The 23,034-nt window shown below is 46.0% G+C and overlaps 1 protein-coding gene across 1 annotated transcript; it reads right to left on the bottom strand.

Moving 5' to 3' along the window:
• Positions 1–9,743: 9,743 nt before the first annotated feature.
• On the bottom strand, positions 9,744–11,726 carry LOC109755426 (noroxomaritidine synthase). Its single transcript, XM_020314338.4, has one exon. The coding sequence runs from the start codon at positions 11,668–11,670 to the stop codon at positions 9,967–9,969; it is 1,704 nt and encodes a 567-aa protein (XP_020169927.2). The 5' UTR covers positions 11,671–11,726; the 3' UTR covers positions 9,744–9,966.
• Positions 11,727–23,034: the final 11,308 nt, after the last annotated feature.

Genomic DNA, 23,034 nt, shown 5'->3' with positions numbered 1-23,034 from the left:
CTAGTTTTGCGGAAACGTTAAAAAGTGAGAGAACTGGGAATCAAACCCAGGCCGGACTCGTTATGTTTGCTGCGCTCCAACCACTACGACATCACGCTTGTTGTGTGCTAAGTTAAGTCGCTCTTTCTTTTTATTTTGTTTCTTCTGGTTCGCAAATTCTTGACGGTTTTATTCGTTTTTCCCTATTTTTATTTCTTTTTTTTAATGCGTCATTTTTTAAAAGAATGTCATTTTTTAAATCGTTGTACTTTTTCAGATTACATGAACTTTATTCAAATTTGATGAACCTTTTCTGAATTCGATGACTTTTTTTCAGATTACATGAACTTTTTTGAAATTCGATGAACAATTTTTTTTAATATCGATGAACTTTTTCCAGATTACATGAACTTTTTTCAAATTTGGCGAACTTTTTCTGAATTCGATGAACTTTTTTTAAAATTTGATGAACTTTTTTCATATTACATGGACTTTTTTCAAATTCGATGAACTTTTTTCAGACTACATGAACTTTTTGAAATTCGATGAACTTTTTCTAAATGCGATGAACTTTTTTCGAAACTAATGATTTTTTTTTGAATTCGATGAACTTTTTTTCGAATCCGATGAACTTTTCTTCAAATTTGGTGAACTTTTTTCGAATTCAGTGAACAGTTTTTTAAAAATCGATGAACCTTTTTTCATTTTTTCGAACTTTGCTTAAAATTTGATGAACTTTTTTTCGAATTTACGTTTTCTTTTTTGAGATAATTTATATTGAGTATATATTAATGTTTTACTGCACGAAGAGGTTAGCTAGAACCGTTTTCTTGTAGAAGACAACAAAGTTAGTTTGTTCTGGTGGTTAGTGTGGTGCACTCGCAACAAAGCGATCCGGAGTTCGAATCCCCAGCTATCCTCAGGTTTTATTGCTTTTTTACTTCAAAAGCAATTGAGTGCAAGCGCGCGTTGGGCCGGCCCATGCCAGCGACGCTGCAGGCGCCAGCTCGTTAACGGGCGCCTGCAGCGCTGACTAGGCGCTCCCGCGATGCTGTCACTCACGTAATGCAAGTTTTTTTTGGAAAAACTCACATAATGTAAGTACTTTGGGTATTAGAGGTTTGTGTACGTGGGCCTCCAACCTGCTGGCTTCTCGCGTGCTCGCGTTATTTTCTCACAAGCTCGCGCTAGCCCTATCGCCGCCCACCTCTTTGCGCAACAGTGTCGCCTTGCCAGACTCGCCTAGATCACCGGAAAGAAAAAGGTACGGCAAGAGAACCCCTCGATCTATTTCAAGTGCGTGTCTCTATTTCTCACAACTTTTGTTTCCCAAACACTGAAACACCGAACAAGAGTTTCAAATCAAAAGGATGTTACAATTACATATTGGATTACTGTGTTTTTTCGGGAGATGTTCACGTATGTTTGAGAATAGGACTACCAGGATATTTCGATTTTTATGCCGATACAAATTTGTTTGAGAATTGAATTATTTTGAGTTTCTAAAATTTGGGAGTGCATATCGTTTTTGCCGATCATCCTTGTTTTCATCGTTTGGAGTTTTTATGCTTTACTGTTTGAGACTACGGTTTTTAATCCCATGACAATGAATATTTTAGTTTATGAAACCATCAGTTTCTAAAGCTACTACGAAAATGGTAACGCGTTTGGCAATCAAAGTACTAATCTAAACGCTCTTATATTTCTTTACGGAGGGAGTATGTAGTAATGTATTTGACCACCACTAGAGTCATTTGCTGTTTTCCCAGTTTTTAAAACAAAGGTCCTGATCTTTTTTTTAATACAGCAAAAATACCATAGTTTTGTGGATACTATGGCTTATAATACTACAAAAAATTGCACTGATTTTTTTCGGGGAAATACTGCAATCTTAACGAGAGGCAAACATCTCAAAGTATTTGAAACCATAGTTTTTCAAAATAGTATTCTTGAAATACATTCAACCAAGCACACCAGAAGTTTGTTATTTTTATGTATAGCATTATATATGGCGGAGCTTGATAAGAATCTATGGGGGGGGGGGGGGGCAATGACCAAAAAAAATTAACCAACCGCAACAAAATTTAACCAGCGCCAGCGGCGACCATAGTTGGGGAAATAGACACGTAAAGCACTCAAGTCCCGAGCACCGAGCAGGCTCATGTAGTCGTGTTCGTGTGATAATGCCGGTGATGGGCTTCTGGCCATGGTTACTACCTAGTAAAATAAATTGCAATTGGGCTGGGGGCCATGGCCCCCTCAGAGTTCTACATAGCTCCGCCGATGTATATGTTCCTATGCATATGTGATGTACATGTGGACACCGGGTCATTTTTGTCCTGGGATCCGCCCCTGTACTTGCATAGCTCCGACCAAAACTGTCCCGAACGCAGCGAGGAATAGACGGAGTTTGTTTGGCGTTCCGGAAGCCACGAGCATCAAACTCACAATGGCACCGTTCGTTAGACCGCAAGCGGCGACAGATAGCTGACCCAGGCGACGCTGCCGGACTCGTTGCTACTGCTCAAGCAGAGGCGTAGCTAGCATAGAAGCATTGGGTGCATATCAAACCAAAAAAAATTTAGTTGATAACGTAGCGTTTTACAGGTACTTGATGCCTGAACCCAATAAAAAATCATAGTTGAACCCATTGATTGCCTAGCTACATTAGACAAAAAGCCTTTTAGTCCATATATTCAGTGCAAGTGTGCAAGGCCAAATAAAATAAATCAATTTGGCAGCTCGCAGCTGGCTAGACGCATGATCTTCAGATTGAGTTGCTTCACCACCGCAATGGACAGAAGTGAATAAATCTATTTTTGCGAATGTAAGATAAATCTGAATACTCTTGTCTCCTTCATCACCCTCACGCTGACATACGGCAGCGGCAAGCCGGCATAGAAAATATTTGTATTATCTCTCTCACCGCCGTCACGCTGGCAACCGGCAACGGCAAGCCAACAATTGCTATTCAAAATATTATTACACGCGATAGCATATCCTATCCCGCTTGTACAAGTCTTATCCAACCTTAATTATATGATTGCTTTTTGGTCGAACCTTGATCTAGTATGGACAACATTTTGCAAAAAGGATGGTCATTATATCAAGATAAAGATAATAAAGCATGTACTTCAAGGCCACCTTTATAGGCAAGCAAACAAATGATGTGCTACTCCTAGTCCCACGTAGCCTTTTATTCAGATAGAATCTGGTTTACATTAATTGTCATATTATGGCTAATCCGAAGGGAATTCCAGAATACATAAAAAGTTTTAATAAAGTAAGATTGAGATTAGGAGAAGTGTTATGTCTTGTCTATAATGTGAGGAGCTTACTGAAACCGGCTGAGCTTTATCCAGATGATTTTGATTCAGATAAACTGCATGATGTTGGTCCTGATGGAATTACCAATATTGCTAAATTAATGGTGCAAGGCAAATAAACATACTCCTTTACCGTGGTCTATCAACCTATAAAGCTAGTACTGATACTGCCGGTTTCCATGGAATTAATTAACTAGTGCTTTTGATATATGATTGTTGTTAAAAAAAGTAATAAAATGGGTGATCAATCCAAGAGTGGTTTTCTAATTTGCTAACGGATGCGAGTTTTCTTACCATTAGTAAGTAGTAATGATGAAAGATCAAAGAAACTTGAAAATGACAGTGACTCTACATGTTCCGCTTAATAGTACTTATTTACAACTTAAGAAATTAACATGTCATTTTGCTTTTTTACAAGGAATACCTTATCTAACTACCTATGAAAGTACAAAGTTGTGCATTTGACTACTTTATTTGAAACGTTTGAAAAGGGGTTTTATGTTTTCATTCAACTGATATTTATTCATCTTGTAGTTTTATGTGGTATGATATTTCAGTTCCTTATGTTGTCCTTTGAGTGTTAGTATGAGGTTGTAAAAATAATCTGAGGTAGACCTATGTACATATCTTGGGGGGGGGGCATTGGCCCCCACCTTGGATAAGTTGGGAAGGATTTTGGGAGAGTTTACCTGGATTTATTAGCACCCTCTGCCACTACAAACAATAGTTAGTTCATGCCCAAATCCTTAGTGACCCATTGGCAAAACTTCCTGGCTCCGCCCCTGGGAGGGAGGGAGGGAGCAGTGGAGCACCGCGTATAAACGATCTTTAGCTGCAACGGAACGAACACACGATTGCATATCAAAACATCTCTAGCAAGCAAGACACTTCGCAAGAGAGAGAGAGAGCAGAGTGTGCCTGCCTCACCTGGAGAGAGCAGAGTGTGACAGACGGAGAGAGCTTGCGCATAGGGAAGGAGGGCGGGAGTAGCGAGCATGGTGTATAAATGCAGTCTTAGTCGGGCTGATGTCCCGCATGCATGCGTAGGCGCTGCATGTACTCCTTCCTCTGGTTCGTGGTCAGTCCGTGGTGGGCTAGAATCGGTGTTTTTTCTTTCGCTTGCTATAAGCGCAAGTGTGATCGCTCAAGGGCTAGGATTCAACTTGTTTTTTTCCTTGGCAGAGTACTACTACCTTCGCTTCCGGTCCATTTTTCTACTTTTTTTTTCATTTTTTTATATATTTTCAAAAAATATTTTGTATTGTTAATATAAAATAAAAATAAAAAATCAAACCCGCACAAGTTGTAGTCGCGTTGCACCCCTTGCAGTTAATGACGGCGTGCCATACATGCAGTTTGCAACTCTAGTGGTGGTCCTGCCAATATCCCTCCCGCCTCAGTTAGAGTCACATTATACCCTTGCAATTGCAGACGGGTTTTGACATGTGCAATTGCACACTAGTGTTGGACATGCAACTGACCCTTTCCCCTCCAGTTGCAGTTGCATTGTAACCCTTGCTGTTACAAGTGGGTTGCGACATGTGCAGTTGGAACTCTAGTTGTGGACTTGCAACTGCCACCCCCCCTCGCCTCTCTAGTTGCAATCATGTTGTACCCCTTGCAATTGAAGGCGGATTGCGACACATACAGTTGCAACTCTAGTGATGGACATGCAACTGGCCAACATCCCTCCCCCTTCTGTTGCAGTCGTGTTGTGGCCCTTGCAGTTGTAGGAGGGTTGCGACATGTGCAATTGCAACTCTAGTGATAGACATGCAACTAGTCGGCATCCATCTCCCTCCAGTTGTAGTCGTGTTGTACCCCTTGCAGTTGCAGGCGGGTTGCTACACGTGAAGTTGCAACTCTAGTGATGGACATGCAGCTAGCCAACATCCACCCCTCTAGTTGCAGGTGTGTTGTACCCATTGGAGTTGCACACGGGTTGCGACACATGCAATTACATCTTTAGTGATGGACATGCAACTGGCCGATATCCCTCCCCCTCCAGTTGCAGTCGTGTTGTACCCCTTGCAGTTGCAGGCGGGTTGCGACACGTGAAGCTGCAACTCTAGTGATGGACATGCAGCTAGCCAACATCCACCCCTCCAGTTGCAGGTGTGTGTGTACCCATTGCAATTGCACACGGGCTGCGACACATGCAATTACATCTCTAGTTGCAACTGGACGATATCCCTCCCCCTCCAGTTGCAGTCGTGTTGTACCCCTTGCAGTTGCAGGCGGGTTGCGACACGTGAAGTTGCAACTCTAGTGATGGACATGCAGCTAGCCAACATCCACCCCCTCTAGTTGCAGGTGTGTTGTACCCATTGCAATTGCACACAGGTTGCGACACATGCAATTACATCTCTAGTGATGGACATGCAACTGGCCGATATCCCTCCCCCTCCAGTTGCATTCGTGTTGTACCCCTTGCAGTTGCAGACGGGTTAAAACACGTGCATTGCAACTCTAGTGATGGACATGTAACTGGCTGACATCCCCTTCCAATTGTAGTCACGTTGTAATTCTTGTAATTGCAGATGGGTTGCAACAAGTGCAATTGTTGGTTGCGTTACGGACACACAACTCAACTACATACACAAAAAATGGTAATGCAACATAATGTATACAGAGATTAACAAAAATATAGAGAAAACTAAAAAGGTAATATTAAATTATAAAAAAGGAAAAACTAAAAGGCTAATGATACAAAAAAGGAAAAACAAACATATACAAAAGAGTAAATGAAAAATAAAAAAATGGCAGCCAACAAAAAAGAAGAAGGAAAAGGCCAGCTTATACAACAAAAAAGACCACAACCCCTGGCCAGCCCCCCACGCAAACCCCAGCCCCGATAGTAGAGAAAACAAAGAAGAGAGCAGCCCAACCCCAAACTTCATACGCGGGTTGTTCACACGAAAGCAGCAAACGAATCCATGCAGAGTAGGATATGCAGTAGTTCGTTCCTCCTCTCTTCCAATAATTTCATTCATTGTGTTGTGTTTCTGCTATCACGTACCAGGTTAAGTAATTTGCTGGTTGGCTCTTGATTTGGACATGCATGGGTAGTTAATCGCTACATTGATCGGAAGCATTGTCTGTAATCTACTTCGGGTGGATCGCCTGTAAATATTCGGTCCTAGCCTAGAATTTCTTACATCTGATTCAAGCTTGAACACAGATGTGCAACTCGGTCTTACAAATGTACTTGCTCGATGTTCAGATATCAGTCAGGGGCGATTGCTACGTGGAGCCAGCCGTAGAACAAAAATCATGTATGTACGTGGAAGTCGATCACACGTAAAAAAATCAAGGCGAGTTGGTAGCCGGTGTCCACACGCGAATCAATTAACTTCGAGGAATTCGTACGCGTGGTGCCGAGTGCCAGTGCATGTAGCCAGGTACCACAAACTACGTACATACAGTACTTACCTACACCAACACTGCTAGCTTAGCTAAAAACAAAAACAAAATCAAAATAGTAAAGTTTTCTAAGGAAGAATAAATTAGTGGCTGTGGTATTACCCTTTATGAAAGAAAATGAAACAAAAAACAAAAACAAAATAATGAAGTTTTCTAAGAAACAATGAAATTTTGGCTTTGGTATTACCCTCTAAGAAGAAATAAAATGAAACAAAACTAAAACTAAATCATAATAATGAAGTTTTTTTAAAGAAAGTACAAATTAGTGGTATGGTATAACCCTGTAAGAAGAAAGAAAATAAATAAATAATAATAAAACAAATAATGACAAAACTTACACATAATTTACACAAAAATTGTCTTTTTAAAAAATGCAATAATAAACATATAATAGTGAAATTTTCATATAAAACTAAGAAAGTATGAATTAGTGGCACTGGTATTACCATTAAAGAATAAATAAATGAAAAAACAAAATAGTGAGATTTTCGAAGGAGGAAGGAATTAGTGGTGCTGGTATTACTCTTTAAGAAGGAAGAAAATAAAAAATGACAAAACTTACACACAATTTACACAAAATATGCGCTTTTTCATAATATGCAATAATAAATATATAGTAGTGAAATTATAAAAAAAGGAAGTTTCCTAAGAAGGTATGAATTAGTGCTATTAGTATTACCATTAAAGAAGAAAGAAAATGAAAAAATCAAAACAATGAGATTTTTTAAGGAAGAAGGAATTAGTGACGTTGGTATTATCCTTTCAGAAGATATAAAATGAAATAAAAACAAAAATTGCACAAAAATTACATTTTTTAAAATATTCAAGAATAAGCATGTAAAAGAGGATTTTTTTTGTATTAAAATAAGTTTTATAAAAAGAATTAATTAGTGGCATTGGTATTGCCTGAAAGAACAAAAATAATAAATCAAAATAATACAGTTTTATAAGGAACAATGAATTTGTGACATTGATATTACCCTTTTAGACGAAAGAAAAACGAAAACAAATGCACACAACTTTGCACTAAAATTGCACCTTTTGGTAGTTGCAAAGAATAATCATACAATAGTGCAATTTTTGCATACATTTTATAGTATTTGTGTGTATAAATTTTCACACCTCCAACGTTTTATCAAAAATACAAACCAAAAACCTGCTAATTATAAAGAAAAAGAAATAGCAAAAGAAAAAAATAAATATAAATATAAGCAGAAAAACGGAAATAATGCACTGTTAAAAAGAAGGTAAAGAATGGGCAAAGACCAACCAGTATTAGGAAAGCCTAGCCGTTGTGGACTGTTAAAGGAATTACTAATCACCCATAAAAAAGAATTACTAATAAAATGAATTGGATCGATTAGTAGCTTAGGGACTTGGGGCTGCTCAAGGCCCAGAAGTATGAGCAGAGACCATTCGGTCACATGCAGAAAAAGAATGGGATAAGTATATTTTTCCTCCTTGAACTCTTCCGAGAGTTTAGAAATCGTCCTTCAACTTCAAATCGGATAGTTTTCGTCCCTCAACTATCAAAACCGGATAGTATTCGTCCCTCGCCGCTTCGGACGGTTTTAGTACGAGGTGAACAGTAACTTGATGAGGAACTGAAATCTGAAATTTTACAGCATCGAAGATACTTTGGTGCGCAAGACCCGTGCAAAATTTCGTGGTGCTTCGACATTTGAGCAGCTCGTGGCAAACAAAAAACTGTAAATATATACGTTGGTGAACAGTAAATTCAAAAAAATAGCAAACAAAATCAAAACAGTATGTTTGTTTTGGCATCAAAGGGGCTTGGGTGCGCAACGTGCGTGCAAATTTTCGTGGTATTTGGGCATTGTACGAACTCGTGGCCAAAAAAACAAAATTTGGCTCAAATTTATCTTTTTGAAAAAGTGCGTTATTTTGTTTTTTTGGCGAGAGCTCCTCGTATGTCATTTGATCATGAAATTTTGCACGCGTCTTATGTACCTGAGCATCTTTGATACCAAAAAGTTCAATATTTTTTTTTGCTATTTTTTTGAATTTATTGTTCACCGATGTACATATTTACAGTTTTTTGTTTGTCACGAGCTGCTCGAATGTCGAAACACCACGAAATTTTGCACGGGTCTTGCGCACCAGAGTATCTTCGATGCTGTAAAATTTCTTATTTTTTCGATTTTACTATTCGCTGCGTACTAAAACCGCCCGAAGCGCCCCGAGGGACGAAAACTATCCGGTTTCGATAGTTGAGGGACGAAAACTATCTGTTTTGTAGTTGAGAGACGACTTCTAAACTTTCGGAAGAGTTCGAGGACGAAAAATATACTTATCTCAAAAAGAATTAACAAACCTAAATTTTAGTCAGTCGACTAACAAATACCAAAGGTGAAAGGACCGACTAGATACAAAGAGAAAAAGTGACTAACCCAAATTTAAATTTCAGGCGACTTGTATATAGCTAAAGTGCTAAAGTAGTGATTAAACGATCTTATATTAGTTTACAAGAGGGAGTGCATAACTGCCCGGTAGTTTTCAAATCTGTATTTCTGTGAAAATACCACTAATTAAGAATGTGGTTTCTCCATACTGGTGGCGTGCATGGAGGAGTATAGATTCAGGGAAGCCGTGTCCGTCCATCCATTAACAAGATGAAGGGGATGTACGTCGTCGTGACACTAACTGTGGTATTCCTGCATGATACAAGACTAGATGCGAAAGCGATCGAGCAGTCGGTGATGATGGGCACGGCGGCAGCTCAATCAATAAGCTCCCGTTGCACGTACAAACACACAGAATGAACGAACATGGCATGCATAGCATAATTCGATCATGCATGACAGCATGATGAATCAAGGAATGGAATTGAATGCCATTGAATTAAAACACTGTCACGCATGCAAACCAAAGATTCGCAAGCAACCAACCATGCCGGCATTGTCCCTACTTATACAGTCTTGTTAGCTGAGATTTTTGGAAACCAAAGCCTCTGCACTATGCATGCCAGCCCTGCCCGATCGATCCACCGATAAGTTTCGGTACAAATATGTCTTCGAATCAATCAACTAGTTGATGATACATACAATTAATGAGTAGGATACATATGTATACCCACCATGATTTACAGTGTACTTATATTACTGGACACCTGCACACACACAGACAAGAGACAACACACATATGCCGAATAAAAATGAAGGAATATAGACACTTACATCAGTACGTGCATGCATGCAACGGTACAAGTACGCATACGTTACTGCTTGCCGATCATGGCTGGATTACCCGATCTTCTCTTGACCCTGACGAGGAGGCCGTTCTTCATGTGGAGTATGATGGAGAGCTTGGGCTCCACGACGTGCCCGGGCACCACCTCCACGGCGAAGTTCCACGCCACGGCCGCCACCGTCACCTTCATCTGCACCAGCACCATCTCCTTCCCGAGGCACGTCCTGGGGCCCGAGTTGAAGGCCACGAACTTGTTGGACGGCACGTACCGCAGCTTCCCGTCCTCGGAGATCCACCGCTCCGGCCGGAACTCCCGGCAGTCGGCGCCCCACACCCGCTTCATCCTCCCCATGGAGTAGTTGAACACCAGGATCTTGTCCCCGGGCCTCACCTCGTGCCCGCTCGGCAGCACGTCGTGGGCGGCCACAGCCTTCGTCTCCACCGGCAGCGACGGGTAGAGGCGGAGGCACTCGCACACCGCCGCGTGCAGGTACAGCAGGTTCTTCAGCTCCCCCGCCTCGAAGGCCACCATGCCGTCGGGTCCGACGGGTCTGCGGGCAGCTATGGGGGCCAGCTCCTCCAGGAGCTTTTTCTCTACCCGCGGGTTCGTGGCGATGAGGTAGGAGAACCACGAGAGGGCGGAGCTGGTGGCGTCGCGGCCGGCGACCAGGAGGTTCATCGTCATGTCCCGGATGTACACGTCCGCATCCGGGTCGCCCGCGATCTCCTCGTCGCAGATGAAGGAGGACAGCAGGTCGGCCGCCGACTTGTCCGCGCCCTGCTTGTTGTAGGCGGCTCTGCGGCTAGCAATGGTGGCCGCCACGAATTCGTCGGCCGTGCGGCGCGCGGCGGCGTTCTTCCTCTCATGCCCGACGTCCAGCCTGCGCATCACCTTCCAGCACGTCACCGGCATGATGTGCCGGACGAAGACGGTGCGCAGCACGTCGTCCATGGCGCGCGCGAACGGCACGTCAGGCAGGCCGATGGCCAGGCACCCGGGGTCGACGCCGAAGACGAGGTTGCAGGTCGTGTCGAAGGACCAGCGCGTGAACACGTCCTGCAGGTCGCACGTCGTGTCGGAGTCGGCGGCGTGGGCGAGGAACGGGAGCACGCTCTGCTCCACCTTGTCGAGGCTGGACTGCGCCACGAAGGCGCGATACCGCGGGGTGGTCATGAGCATCTGGGCTTTAGTCCTCTGGCTCCGCCAGCGCTCGCCGTCGGAGTTGAAGATGCCGCCGCCGAGGATGTCGAACATCTGCGCGAACACGTCGCCCTTGGGGTAGTTCTCGAAGTTGGAGGTGAAGATGTGGCGGACGTTGGCCGGGTCGCAGGTGATGAAGTAGCGGAAGCCGGCGAACCAGAAGCGGCACTGGTAGTTGAGGCCGGAGAGGGCCAGCATGCCGGTGACGCCCTCGAAGATCCGGTGGATGTTGGAGACGATGGCCGGGATGACGCCGACGATCGGCCACTGGGTGAGCCCCGGGTAGCGCCGGCGTCGCGTTTTCTCGGGTTTCACGGCGCGATAACGAAGCAGTAGCACGAGGAGGCAGACGGCCGACATGAGAAGCTGCAAGACGAAGAGCCAATCCATGCCCATGCCCATGCCCATGTCCATGGCGGAGAGCAGTGCACCACTAGACATGCGTGCATGCAGAACGTGGTGCAAATGCAAGACTGGGACGCACGGGAGATGGCTAGCAGTAAATCGTACGTGCTGAGCATGGAGATGCATGGTGGTGCTTATATACGCGCGCTGCGGGGGGCACGCACGTCCCTGGCCAATTAATTGTCCATCCATTCTCAACAGCTAGCTATCAGTCGGAATGCATATATACGACGCCATGACACGAGGAATATGGTCACCAAGAGCAAAAGGAATTAGTTGAAGACAGCCATTAAGTACTCCCTCTGTTCCTAAATATAGGTCTTTCTAGAGATTTCAATAGATGACTACATACGGAGCAAAATGAATAAATCTACACTCTAAAATGTGTCTATATACATCCGTATGTAGTAGTCCATTTAAAATCTCTAAAAAGACTTATATTTCGGAACAGTGGGAGTATTTAGCATATCTGGTATGTGCACAGTGTAATTCGGTTGGCAGAGTGGCCAGTTATGCTAGGGAACAGTAGCAAGGGATACGGGTTTTATCTTTTATCCCAAGAACCCTAGCTAGCTGGTAATGGGAATTGGGTTTCATGCGCGTACTAGAAGAGCTCACTTAAGGCTGCAATGATATGAGGGTAATGTAAGGTTCCCTTGTGACGTGTCCCATTTATTATCAGCATGGGCATGTGTATGATGGATCATATGTACACTGTTATTATTTGTCTTTTTAGGGACACTGTTATTATTTCTCTTGCTATAATTCGCTGGCACGCATCTTCTCGGCGGTGGCCTGAGGGTCTGTATTTGCCTCATATGGATTGGATGTTCAAAGTGGTAAAATGTGGTTATTGGAATCTTGTTTTTATTTGCTTTGGGGGGTGACCAAAAATGTCCACTCGCTGACAATGGCGAGCAGGGAATGGCGTTGGCCATTACGATGAAGGAAAGGAATCCCCGTCGAGCCACATGGTGGTCAAGCTCATTGTGGTGGCACCGAGTAGGAAGGGGGCACACCGCACATGCGTGCATCGAGAATATGTCGAGGCAAAGAAATAGTATCAGACATAAGACGTTTAGATAGAGATCAAATAGAGTTTTTTTTACAAAAAAGTTAGGGTTTCTGTCTCCCGCCGGCGTCGCCGCAGGTCCGCCTCCTCTTCGGTGGCCCTAGGGCCATGGGGGCGCGGTGGATCTCGGCAAGGGCCGACGGGAGGGCTCCGTTTTTAGTCGTTTCTTTCAGTTTTGCTAGGGTTTGTGTCCTGCTTAGGAGGATGAGACGACGGCGGCTCCCTGAAGATGGAATAAAGGTCTCCACGCCTAGCCCCCGTTCCGGCGGTGCGTCTAGCACCGTTGGTAGGCGTGTGGAGGTGTGTCTCCGGCGGATCTGTCTTTGATGAATTTGCTCGGATCTCGTCGTTGTTCATCTACATTCGTGTGTCTTCGGATTGGATCCTTCTGATCTACGTTATTCTTCATCTGTGGCGGTTGCTGTTCTGGTGCGCTGGCCCTACGGGGCCTTAGCACGACGACTTCCCGACTGTCTACTATGATAAATTGTGCTCGACTCCGGCGATGGAGGGGCGATGACGGCGGCGCGCCTTCGGCTCGCTTCAGTGCTTGTAGTCGTAGCTAGGTGGTCTATGGATCTGGATGTAATTTCTATTATTTCTGGTATTCGTTGTACTGCCATGATTAAAGATGAATAGATCGGAAATTTTCTCGAAAAAAATAGAGCTTGTTTTTAGGAAAAGGGTCAGCCCCGATTTACATTAAGAAAACCTTAAGAGATCCAGACTACATCCACCACAACGCACCCATCAGCAGAGCTAAAATCTGGCAGAAGCAAGATAGGCCCTGCAACACCAGATATAACACTCTAGAACCCATTTAAGTTTACAGGGCCGGCTGAAACCTACTAGCCAAAAGGCAAGAGGTAGGCCCAAAAGACACCAGGCATCCGAAATAGGAGTAGTCATCATCAGGGACCTAGCATGCAGAAGAAGTAACTACGACAAAGTACTTATTACAGACCAGGCAGATAATAATATGGGAGTTAGGTCTAACAAGTTGCCCCCGCGTCGCTCCCGCAGGGGCGACTCGGGCGGCGTAACCCTAGCCCGCCGCCGGCCCTCTCCCCCACCTCTCCTCTCCCTCGTCGCCACCGGAGGTGGCCGCCGGCTCGCTGCTCGGCCGCCGGTGAAGGTGGCGGCGAGGATCTGGCCGCCCCGTTCTTCCTCGGGGGGCTTTGGATCCGTGGCGGCGGCCTCGGCTGGTGGATCGACGCCGGGTCTGCGGTGACCGGTGCTCGTTGGTGCTGGCCGTTCTTCCTCGGCCGCGGGGGCGGCGAGGCGGCGGCAGCTGGCGGCTGTGGTGTGGGCGTCTCGGCGGCGCCCGATCCAGATTTGAAGGCCTCCATCTATTTCAACCAGGGCTGCCTCCGATGGTCCTGCTTTGGGCGGCCTTTGTCGTCGGAGTTGTACCTGTTTGGCGGCTGGAGGTGGGAGGTGGCTCCGGAGAAATCCGAGGCCAGCAGTGCTGGCCACGACGGCGGCGACGCCCGAGGGCGCCGTACCCTTCTTGTAGGCGCCGTCCAGGTTGCCTCCTTCCCCTCCTCCTTCCAGCAGCTCGTATGCCGGGCGAAAGCCCAAATCCTTGCCGGATCGAGCGACAGCGGCGCTCCGGGCATCGTCACCCTCTTGGGGGTGTCGTTCGTGGTGAGCTTGGGGTGAATGTGATGCTTTGTTTGTTTGGCGGCGGTTGGTGGCGTGGTCGGAGTTCGTCTGGTGGCGGTGCGTTGGCGCTCTGCCGCCTATGTGCTCAGCCTCGGAGTCCTTCCACGGTGCTTGGTCTTCAGCAGCCCTGCCGGACTCAGCGGAGCGGTGCTTCATCTCACACATTGATGGCGGCGATTATCGGCGGCATGGCGCTGTGGAGGCTCGGCGTCCGATGCGCGGGATGGACTCGCGCAGGAGGAGGTAGCTGTCTGGCGTCATGATGACGTCGTTGGCTGAGTGGCCAGACAAGGTAGATGCCTCAATATGATCTGAAGACGGACCTGTGGAAGATGGCGGCGACGACACACGAGTGCGTATGACCGGATTATGCCCCAGACCCGATATGTGGCTCGGCTGGGGCTTCCGGCTTTTGATGTTAGGCTTAGGTGAGTGGTCTGAGTGGCCCAGCTAGCATCCCTTCATCGTATGGATAGGAGTAGCGGCATATGTTGCCAAGATGGTGGATTCAGTCATATTATTGTAATACTTTGTAAGGTCTTCGAGAATAATCAATAAAGTGGCCGTATGCATCTTCCAGATGCAGAGGCCGGGGGTCATCCTCCTTTTTTAAAAAAAATAATAATAATATGGGAGTTCATGGTATATAAAGGGAGGCGGTCGAATCTAGAAGCGCGCAACATTCTAGTAAAGATGTCGTCGCCGGAGATGATTGAAGCCCAGAATGCTTGATCAACACCTTCAGCCACCAACAATCCTGAGAATTCCAGGACGCCACCTCTCGACACGTTGAACACTTCATTTGCTACCCGCTCTAGAAGCTTTACCCCCCACCTCAGCTCCCTTTGTTCTTCTTCGCCTATCTGCAAAACGGAACATGATTCAATAAGCCGATAAGTTTTATGAAGAATCGCAAAAGGTCAATAATCCTTCTGCGTTCAAAACACTAGTCGTTCCTGCGAGTCCAAATAGACCACAGCAAAGCAAATACTCCAACATACATCTTTTTTTTTTTCTCAAACTGAGATAACCAGGAAGACATCATCATTTCCACATTCATGGGCAAGTTAGGTAATCCAAAAGTATTTTGCACCACACACCAAAGGAATTTAGCAACTGAACAATGTAGAAGGAGATGATCAACATTTTCTTCAGCCCCACAGAACATACATTTAGTGTTTCCAGACCATCCCCTTTTCACAAGGTTATCTTTAGTCAGGACAGTTTTTCTAACTAGAAGCCAGATAAAGACTAACTTTTTTAGACTTCAATTTTCCACAAGCAGAGCTATTGTGGGCATTAGAAAATTTGCCTTGTAAGTTTGCAACTGGACGTCTGGACCTACGTTTTTTTTTTGAAGCAACGACAACGAGCTTCCTCGTCAATTTTCATCAAAGAAACCGTCAACATCTTAAAAGTTTTTAAAAAATAACAGTAGAGCGGAAAGGGCTCAAAAGGCCACTGACTTGGACATCGGTGAATTTAGCTACGGAATACTTGAAGATCAATCAAGACCAACGAGGCATCAAAACTCACAGTTAAGATAGTGAAACTTATCGATTCCACTCATGACCGCCTATACATACTCCTTCCGATCCATATTTGTTGTTACTGATTTAGTACAAGATCTATATTAATTGTCGCTGATTTAGTACAAACTAGGATCGGAGGGAGTATGTTTCTTGAATCACCATCCCGATCCTCATGATTCGAGCATTATTCTCTCTTCGCCCTTTCTCTTTCCCAAAAAAGAGCCTACGCTATTGGATTTTAAGAAATAAAAAACAACATCCACGGCGCGAATAAGGGACGATGTTTATGAGAACCCGGCACCGCCAGCCCAGCTACTGAGCCACTGATCCATCACAACTCATCAGCAGCTTCCGTGGAACTGTTCCTGTTCAGTGAGCTTGGAATTGATTGGACAAGAGATTGGTCCATATTTATGTGACGGTGGTTGGAGTTGTCTTAGCCTAGCGTAGTACGTCGTGGCCGAAAGCTCCTCTCGCACTGCACACGGTAGGGGACTGCGTGCATGCTGCTGGGCTGGCGATCGATGTATGATCCACCCACCGTCATTAGCGCGGACATGCATATCGCGAGAAGGCAAAGCGCACGATGATCCAGCTGCAAAATGGATCGATGATCCACGGAACTGTTGCTGTTCACGTGCCGTACGCATGGAAATGGAATCCCAATCAATCGGGTAAGTATTTATGTGACGGTAGTTGGAGCTGTGTTAGCCCAGCTAGCTCACGATCCACGTCCTGATCATTTGAAAGCTCCTCTCCCGCGGCCGCACTGTGCGTGCATGTGCTGCTAAAGTGGCACACAGCGGGGAATGTACTCCAACGTATCTGTAATTGTTATCTCCGCCGCCGCCCGAGGTACTCACCGCCGCCGCCCGAGGTACTGGTGAAGGTGGCGGCGGGGATTCAGGCGTCTCCTCCTTGGGCGGGGAGCCTCGGATCCATGGCGGCGGCCCTGGCTGGTGGCACACGGCGCAGCTTGGCGGCGGGCGGCGCCGGCGTGGACAGGTGGGCCACTTCCCTGGCCATATGGATGGCGAGGAGGTGGTGGGCTTCGGCTGCGGCGGCAGTTCTTTGCTGGATGTTGGTGGCCATGGTGATGTTCATCCTCGACCCCGATCTACTCCGATCTGTAGCGGATCCGGTCCTTGGTGGCTTCGGTCACCGTTCTTGGGTGCTGGCCTTGCAGACCGGTGGCTGGAAGGGATCCGGGGGAATCTCTTGGCCGGCGTGGCGGCCACTCCGATGGCAGTGCCTTTGGGTGTTGCTTCCCTCGTTGGAGGCTTCGAGGACCTCCTTCCTTCCACCCCTCCCAGGAGCTCAGGTGAAAACCTCAGACCCCCCTGTTCCAAGCAACGACGACACCACGGTGGCGTGCTCCTTCCTGAAGGCGTTGCTCGGGGGCTGCTCAAGCGGCGGTGGAAGTGGTGGCGGTTCGGTGTCGACACATGCATTCTGGTCAGCTTCATCTTGGAGGCTGCGGCGACGTAGGCGACGCTCGTCTGGTGGAGCTACTGCCGATGGTCGAGGCAACGTCGGCGGTCTGCGCCATCAGGCTTGGGGTGCTCAGGGGGAAACCTCAGATCTGGGTCTTCCGGATCGGATGATGATGGCGTTCTATAGCTTTCCCTTCTGGGGGCATCGTTTTGGAGCAAGTGATGGCTGGAGGGATGGTGGAGCGGTGCTTCATCTCACACATTGATGGCGGCGGAGATCGATGGCATGGCGCTGTGGAGACTCGGCGTCCGATGCGCGGAGATGGGCTCGCGCAGGAGGAGGTTGCTGTCTGGCGTCATGGTGACATCGATGGCAGAGTGGTCAGACAAGGTAGAAGCCTCAATATGATCTGAAGACCTGTGGAAGATGGCGGCGACGACACATGAGTGCGTCTGACCGGATTGTACCCTAGACCCGGTATGTGGCTCGGCTGGGGCTTCCGAATGAGTTTCGGCTTCCGGCTTTTGATGTTAGGCTTAGGTGAGTGGTTTGGGTAGTGGCCCAGCTAGCACCCCTTCTTCATATTGGATAGGAGTAGCGGCATATATTGCCAAGATGGTGGATTCAGGCACAATGTTGTAATACTTTGTACGGTCCTCGAGAATAATCAATAAAGTGGCCGTATGCATCTTCCAGATGCAGAGGCCGGGGGTCATCCTCCTTTTCTAAAAAAAAATCTGTAATTGTTATGGGAAATACACTTTGGTTCCTGGTTGTATATGCACCCTATATGGGGATTTTTTTTAATATTTTAATAAAAAGTCAAAATAGGTAAGAACTATTTTGACAAAACACTTGACTTACTTTTGCACCGATATATAAATGTCGACGAAAAAAAACAAAAGTTGACCTCACAGCAAAAAAGACAAAATTTATTTGCTATTATAGGTCACTATTCACACTATTTTAGCCAAAAATTTGTCTTTTTTGAAAAGAAGTCAAAAGGATATTTTTTTGTGGATTTTATTTCTCACGAGTACAATAGAAGGTCAAGTTTATTTCAAAAATATTTTCAGGAATTTTTGACAATTTGTTGAATTACTAATTTTTTTCTCATATAGGGTGCCTATGTCCCCATAGACCAAAAGTTCCCCTCCTAATTGTTATGTGCGAATTTCGTATCCGGAGTCTCGATGAAAATAGCTAGGGAGTTTCATCTCGTCGTGTAATTTATGACGGTTGATATGAGATAATCCATAGCTGATGACGAGCTTATATGCTCCCGGATGAACAACAAAATCAAAAAAATAGCAAAACGATTTTAAAGGATTTTTTTTTCATTTCCATGCCCCTCCTTTTTTAGTTCTTCTCAGTTTTGTCCATGTTGTTTGTAATTTCTCACTTTTCCCCACCATCGCGGGGCCCATCCTTACAAATACCCAAATGGGGGTTGCTGTCGAGTCAAAGTAGTTTGCCGTTACTTGGCGCAGTTACTGACGCGTGGGATACCTCCTGCCGGGCCATCTATTAGTGGTTGCGCGGCCGTAGGTAGCTCCATTGCCCATCTGCTCTGCGCGCGCGCGTGTGTGACAGAGCCGCGCTTTTATGTACTCGCGGACGCGAAGGATGGGCCCAAGATTTAGTGACCCTGGACATAGTGTACCGCCGGCGGTGTTAAACAAACATTCTGTTATTAGCTCTGAAGATAAATTGATCTCCTTTATTATTTTGCAAAAACTGAAGTCATAATGGGTGACAATTGCAAAGCTCCAAATTATTAGGACCACACTTGCAGTTTAAATTTGAATTATCTTAAGTAAATGCCTAGAAAATCAGTAAATCAAAGAAATATAGCAAAAAAAAACTTTGAATCCATGAATTTGGCAGTATGCCTCCAATGTTGTCTAATTTGGGTGAAAATTACAAAGCTCGTAATTTCAATCTTCTTTAGGGTACTTCCTTCGCACACAAAAAACCACTTTTGACACTTTTATTTGAAATATGGGTCACCACTTGTCACATTGTTAAATAAGTAGCAAAAAGGGCTAGTTTGTTATACTTCCCGTCGAATCTCGCACAACTCATTCAAATAACATGCAAATGACACAAATTTCATTTCAAGTTTATAAATTTTACAGACGTTCAAACCCTAAACATAGCTACTGACAAAATAACCCTATTTGCCAGTTCTATTCTACTCATCGTCGTCAACGATGTCGGAACCACTAACGAGGCCGAGGGAGTCGTCGTCATCCTGGCTCATGAGGTAGTTGATGGCGTCATCCACCGAAGCGATGACCGCGTCGTGCAACCCTGGTGTGTCAACCGGGTCATCGGGGTGGTACTATGGCCGCTTCGTTGATTCGTGCAGCGTTAGAAGCAGCCCCAGAAAGTCTTCAGGGTCACCTCCCTCACCGCTTGCCACATGCCCTGGCCGAGCGTCCACCACGGCTTCCTTATCCAAAGAGGAGCACCACTCCACCACCCATTTCTTTTCCATCCAAGCTCCTCTGCTTCGTCGCTCCGCGCGTCGCGCATGGCCTAGCTACCCGCTCCACTGCGTGCTGCTCCACCGTCAGGCAAGGCCACTCCTTGCGCGTTGCAACAAGACTAACAGCCATCGGCGCTGCATCTCACCCCGTCCACCGGCGCTGCTTCTAATCCCGCCACCGGCGCTACAAAGCCAGGGGGTTGCATCCTCGTGGATCTCGCCACAGCGGCCGAGTTGTAGCAAGGCGAGAGCTGCTACCATGGCTGGCGGCGGAGCTACGTTGCAGCACGCGATGCTACGGCGGCGCTGTTGCCACGCCGATGGCGCTGCTTCGTTGCAGCAGGAGACGCGACGAGCTGCTAGAACGGTCGGCGGTGAAGCTACGACGACGCTCCTGCCACGCCGACGGTGCTGCTGCATTGCAGCAGGAGACGCGACTGAAGGAAATATGCCTAGAGGCAAGAATAAAGTTGTTATTTATATTTTCTTATATCATAATAAATATTTATTATTCATGCTACAATTGTATTATCCGGAAACTTAGTATATGTGTGAATACATAGACAAAAACAGAGTGTCCCTAATATGCCTCTGACTAGCTCGTTAACCAAAGATGGTTAAGTTTTCTGACCATAAACATGTGTTGTCATTTGATGACTGGGATCACATCATTAGAGAATGACCTGATGGACAAGACCCATCCGTTAGCTTAGCATAATGATCATTTAGTTTTATTCCTATTGCTTTCTTCATGACTTATACATATTCCTCTCACTATGAGATTATGCAACTCCCGAATACCGGAGAAACACCTTGTGTGCTATCAAACGTCACAATGTAACTGGGTGATTATAAAGATGCTCTACAGGTGTCTTTGAAGGTGTTTGTTGGGTTGGCATAGATCAAGATTAGGATTTGTCACTCCGAGTATCAGAGAGGTATCTCTGGGCCCTCTCGGTAATGCACATCACTATAAGCCTTGCAAGCAATGTGACTAATGAGTTAGTTGCGGGATGATGCATTACGAAACGAGTAAAGAGAATTGCCGGTAACGAGATTGAACTAGGTATGAGGATACCGACGATCGAATCTCAGGCAAGTAACATACCGATGACAAAGGGAATAACGTATATTGTTATTACGGTTTGACCGATAAAGATCTTCGTAGAATATGTAGGAACCAATATGAGCATACAGGTTCCGCTATTGGTTATTGACGGGAGATGTGTCTCGGTCATGTCTACATAGTTCTCGAACCCGTAGGGTCCGCACGCTTAACGTTCGATGACGATTTGTATTATGAGTTATGTGCTTTGGTGACCGAAGTTTGTTTGGAGTCCCGGATGAGATTACGGACATGACGAGGAGTCTCAAAATAGTCTAGAGGTAAAGATTGATATATTGGACGATGATATTCGGACATCGGAATGGTTTCAGAATGGTTCGGGTATATTTTGGAGTACCGAGGGGTTACCGGAACCCCCCGGGAAATATTGGGCCTACATGGGCCATAAGGGAGAGATAGGGGAGCCCACAAGGGGTGGCGCGCGCCACCCTCCAAGGGAGTCCGAATTGGACAAGGAGGAGGGGGCACGGCCCCCTTTCCCTTTCCCTCTCCCTCTCCCTCTCCCTTTCCCTCTCCTTCTTTTTCCCCCTCCGATGAGAAAGGAAAAGAGGGGGGCCGAATCCTACTAGGAGTGGAGTCCTAGTAGGACTCCCCCCCTTGGTGCGCCCCCTTGGTGGCTAGCCTCCTCCTCCCCTCCTTTATATACGGGGGCAAGGGGGCACCCCAAAGCACATTAGCTGTTCTCTTAGCCGTGTGCGGTGCCCCCCTCCACAGTTTACTCCTCCGGTCATAGCGTCCTAGTGCTTAGGCGAAGCCCTGTGCAGATCACATCATCATCACCGTCACCATGCCGTCGTGCTGACGAAACTCTCCATCGACCCTCTGCTGGATCAAGAGTTCAAGGGACGTCATCGAGCTGAACGTGTGCTGAACTCGAAGGTGCCATATGTTCGGTACTAGATCGGTTGGATCGTGAAGACGTTCGACTACATCAATCGCGTTAACCTAACCCTTACACTTTCGGTCTACGAGGGTACGTGGACACACTCTCCCCCTCTCGTTGCTATACATCTCCTAGATAGATCTTGCGTGATCGTAGGAATTTTTTTGAAATTGCATGCTACGTTTCCCAACAGTGGCATCCGAGCCAGGTCTGTGCGTAATTGATATGCACGAGTAGAACACAAAGAGTTGTGGGCGATAATAGTCATACTGCTTACCACCAACATCTTATTTTGATTCGGCGGTATTGTTGGATGAAGCGGCCTGGACCAACATTACATGACCACGTTCATGAGACCGGTTCTACCGACGTGCTTTTGCACACAGCTGGCTGGCGGGTGTCTGTTTCTCCAACTTTAGTTGAATAAAATTTGACTATGGCCGGTCCTTGTTGAAGGTTAATATAGCACACTTGACAAAAAATCGTTGTGGTTTTGATGCGTAGGTAAGAACAGTTCTTGCTATAAGCCCATAGCAGCCATGTAAAACTTGCAACAACAAAGTAGAGGACGTCTAACTTGTTTTTGCAGGGCATGTTGTGATGTGATATGGTCAAGACATGATGTGATATAAGTTATTTTATGAGTTGATTATATTTTGTAAAAGTTGTCGACAACTGGCAGGAGCCTTATGGTTGTCGCTTTATCAGCAACTGGCAGGAGCCCTAAGATAGACATAGAGATGTCCACCATGCAAAACTACTCCATCTCACGTGATGATCGGACATGGTTTAGTTGATATGGATCACATGATCAGTTAGATGACTAGAGGGATGTCTATCTAAGTGGGAGTTCTTAAGTAATATGATTAATTGAACTTTAATTTATCATGAACTTAGTCCTGATAGTTTTTGCATTTCTATGTTGTTGTAGATCAATGGCCCGTGCTACCGTTCCCTTGAATTTTAACGCGTTCCTAGAGAAAGCTAAGTTGAAAGATGATGGTAGCAACTACATGGATTGGGTCCGGAACTTGAGGATTATCCTCATTGCTGCACAGAAGAATTATGTCCTTAAAGCACCGCTAGGTGCAAGGCCTACTCCAGGAGCAGATGCTGATGTTATGAACATCTGGCAAGCTCGATCTGGTGACTACTCGATAGTTCAGTGTGCCATGCTTTACGGCTTAGAATCAGAACTTTAAAGACGTTTTGAACGTCATGGAGCATATGAGATGTTCCAGGAATTGAAGTTAATATTTCAAGCAAATGCCCGAGTTGAGAGATATG

This window comes from Aegilops tauschii, chromosome 4 (assembly GCF_002575655.3).
Source record: "Aegilops tauschii subsp. strangulata cultivar AL8/78 chromosome 4, Aet v6.0, whole genome shotgun sequence".
Taxonomy (NCBI): domain Eukaryota; kingdom Viridiplantae; phylum Streptophyta; class Magnoliopsida; order Poales; family Poaceae; genus Aegilops; species Aegilops tauschii.
Note: the sequence above shows the minus strand (reverse complement) of the source record. Positions and strands in the feature narration are given on the sequence as shown.

Bases quoted from the DNA above. Each gene is read 5' to 3' on its own strand.
- LOC109755426 (XM_020314338.4), bottom strand. From the start codon at position 11,670: ATGCATCTCCATGCTCAGCACGTACGATTTACTGCTAGCCATCTCCCG.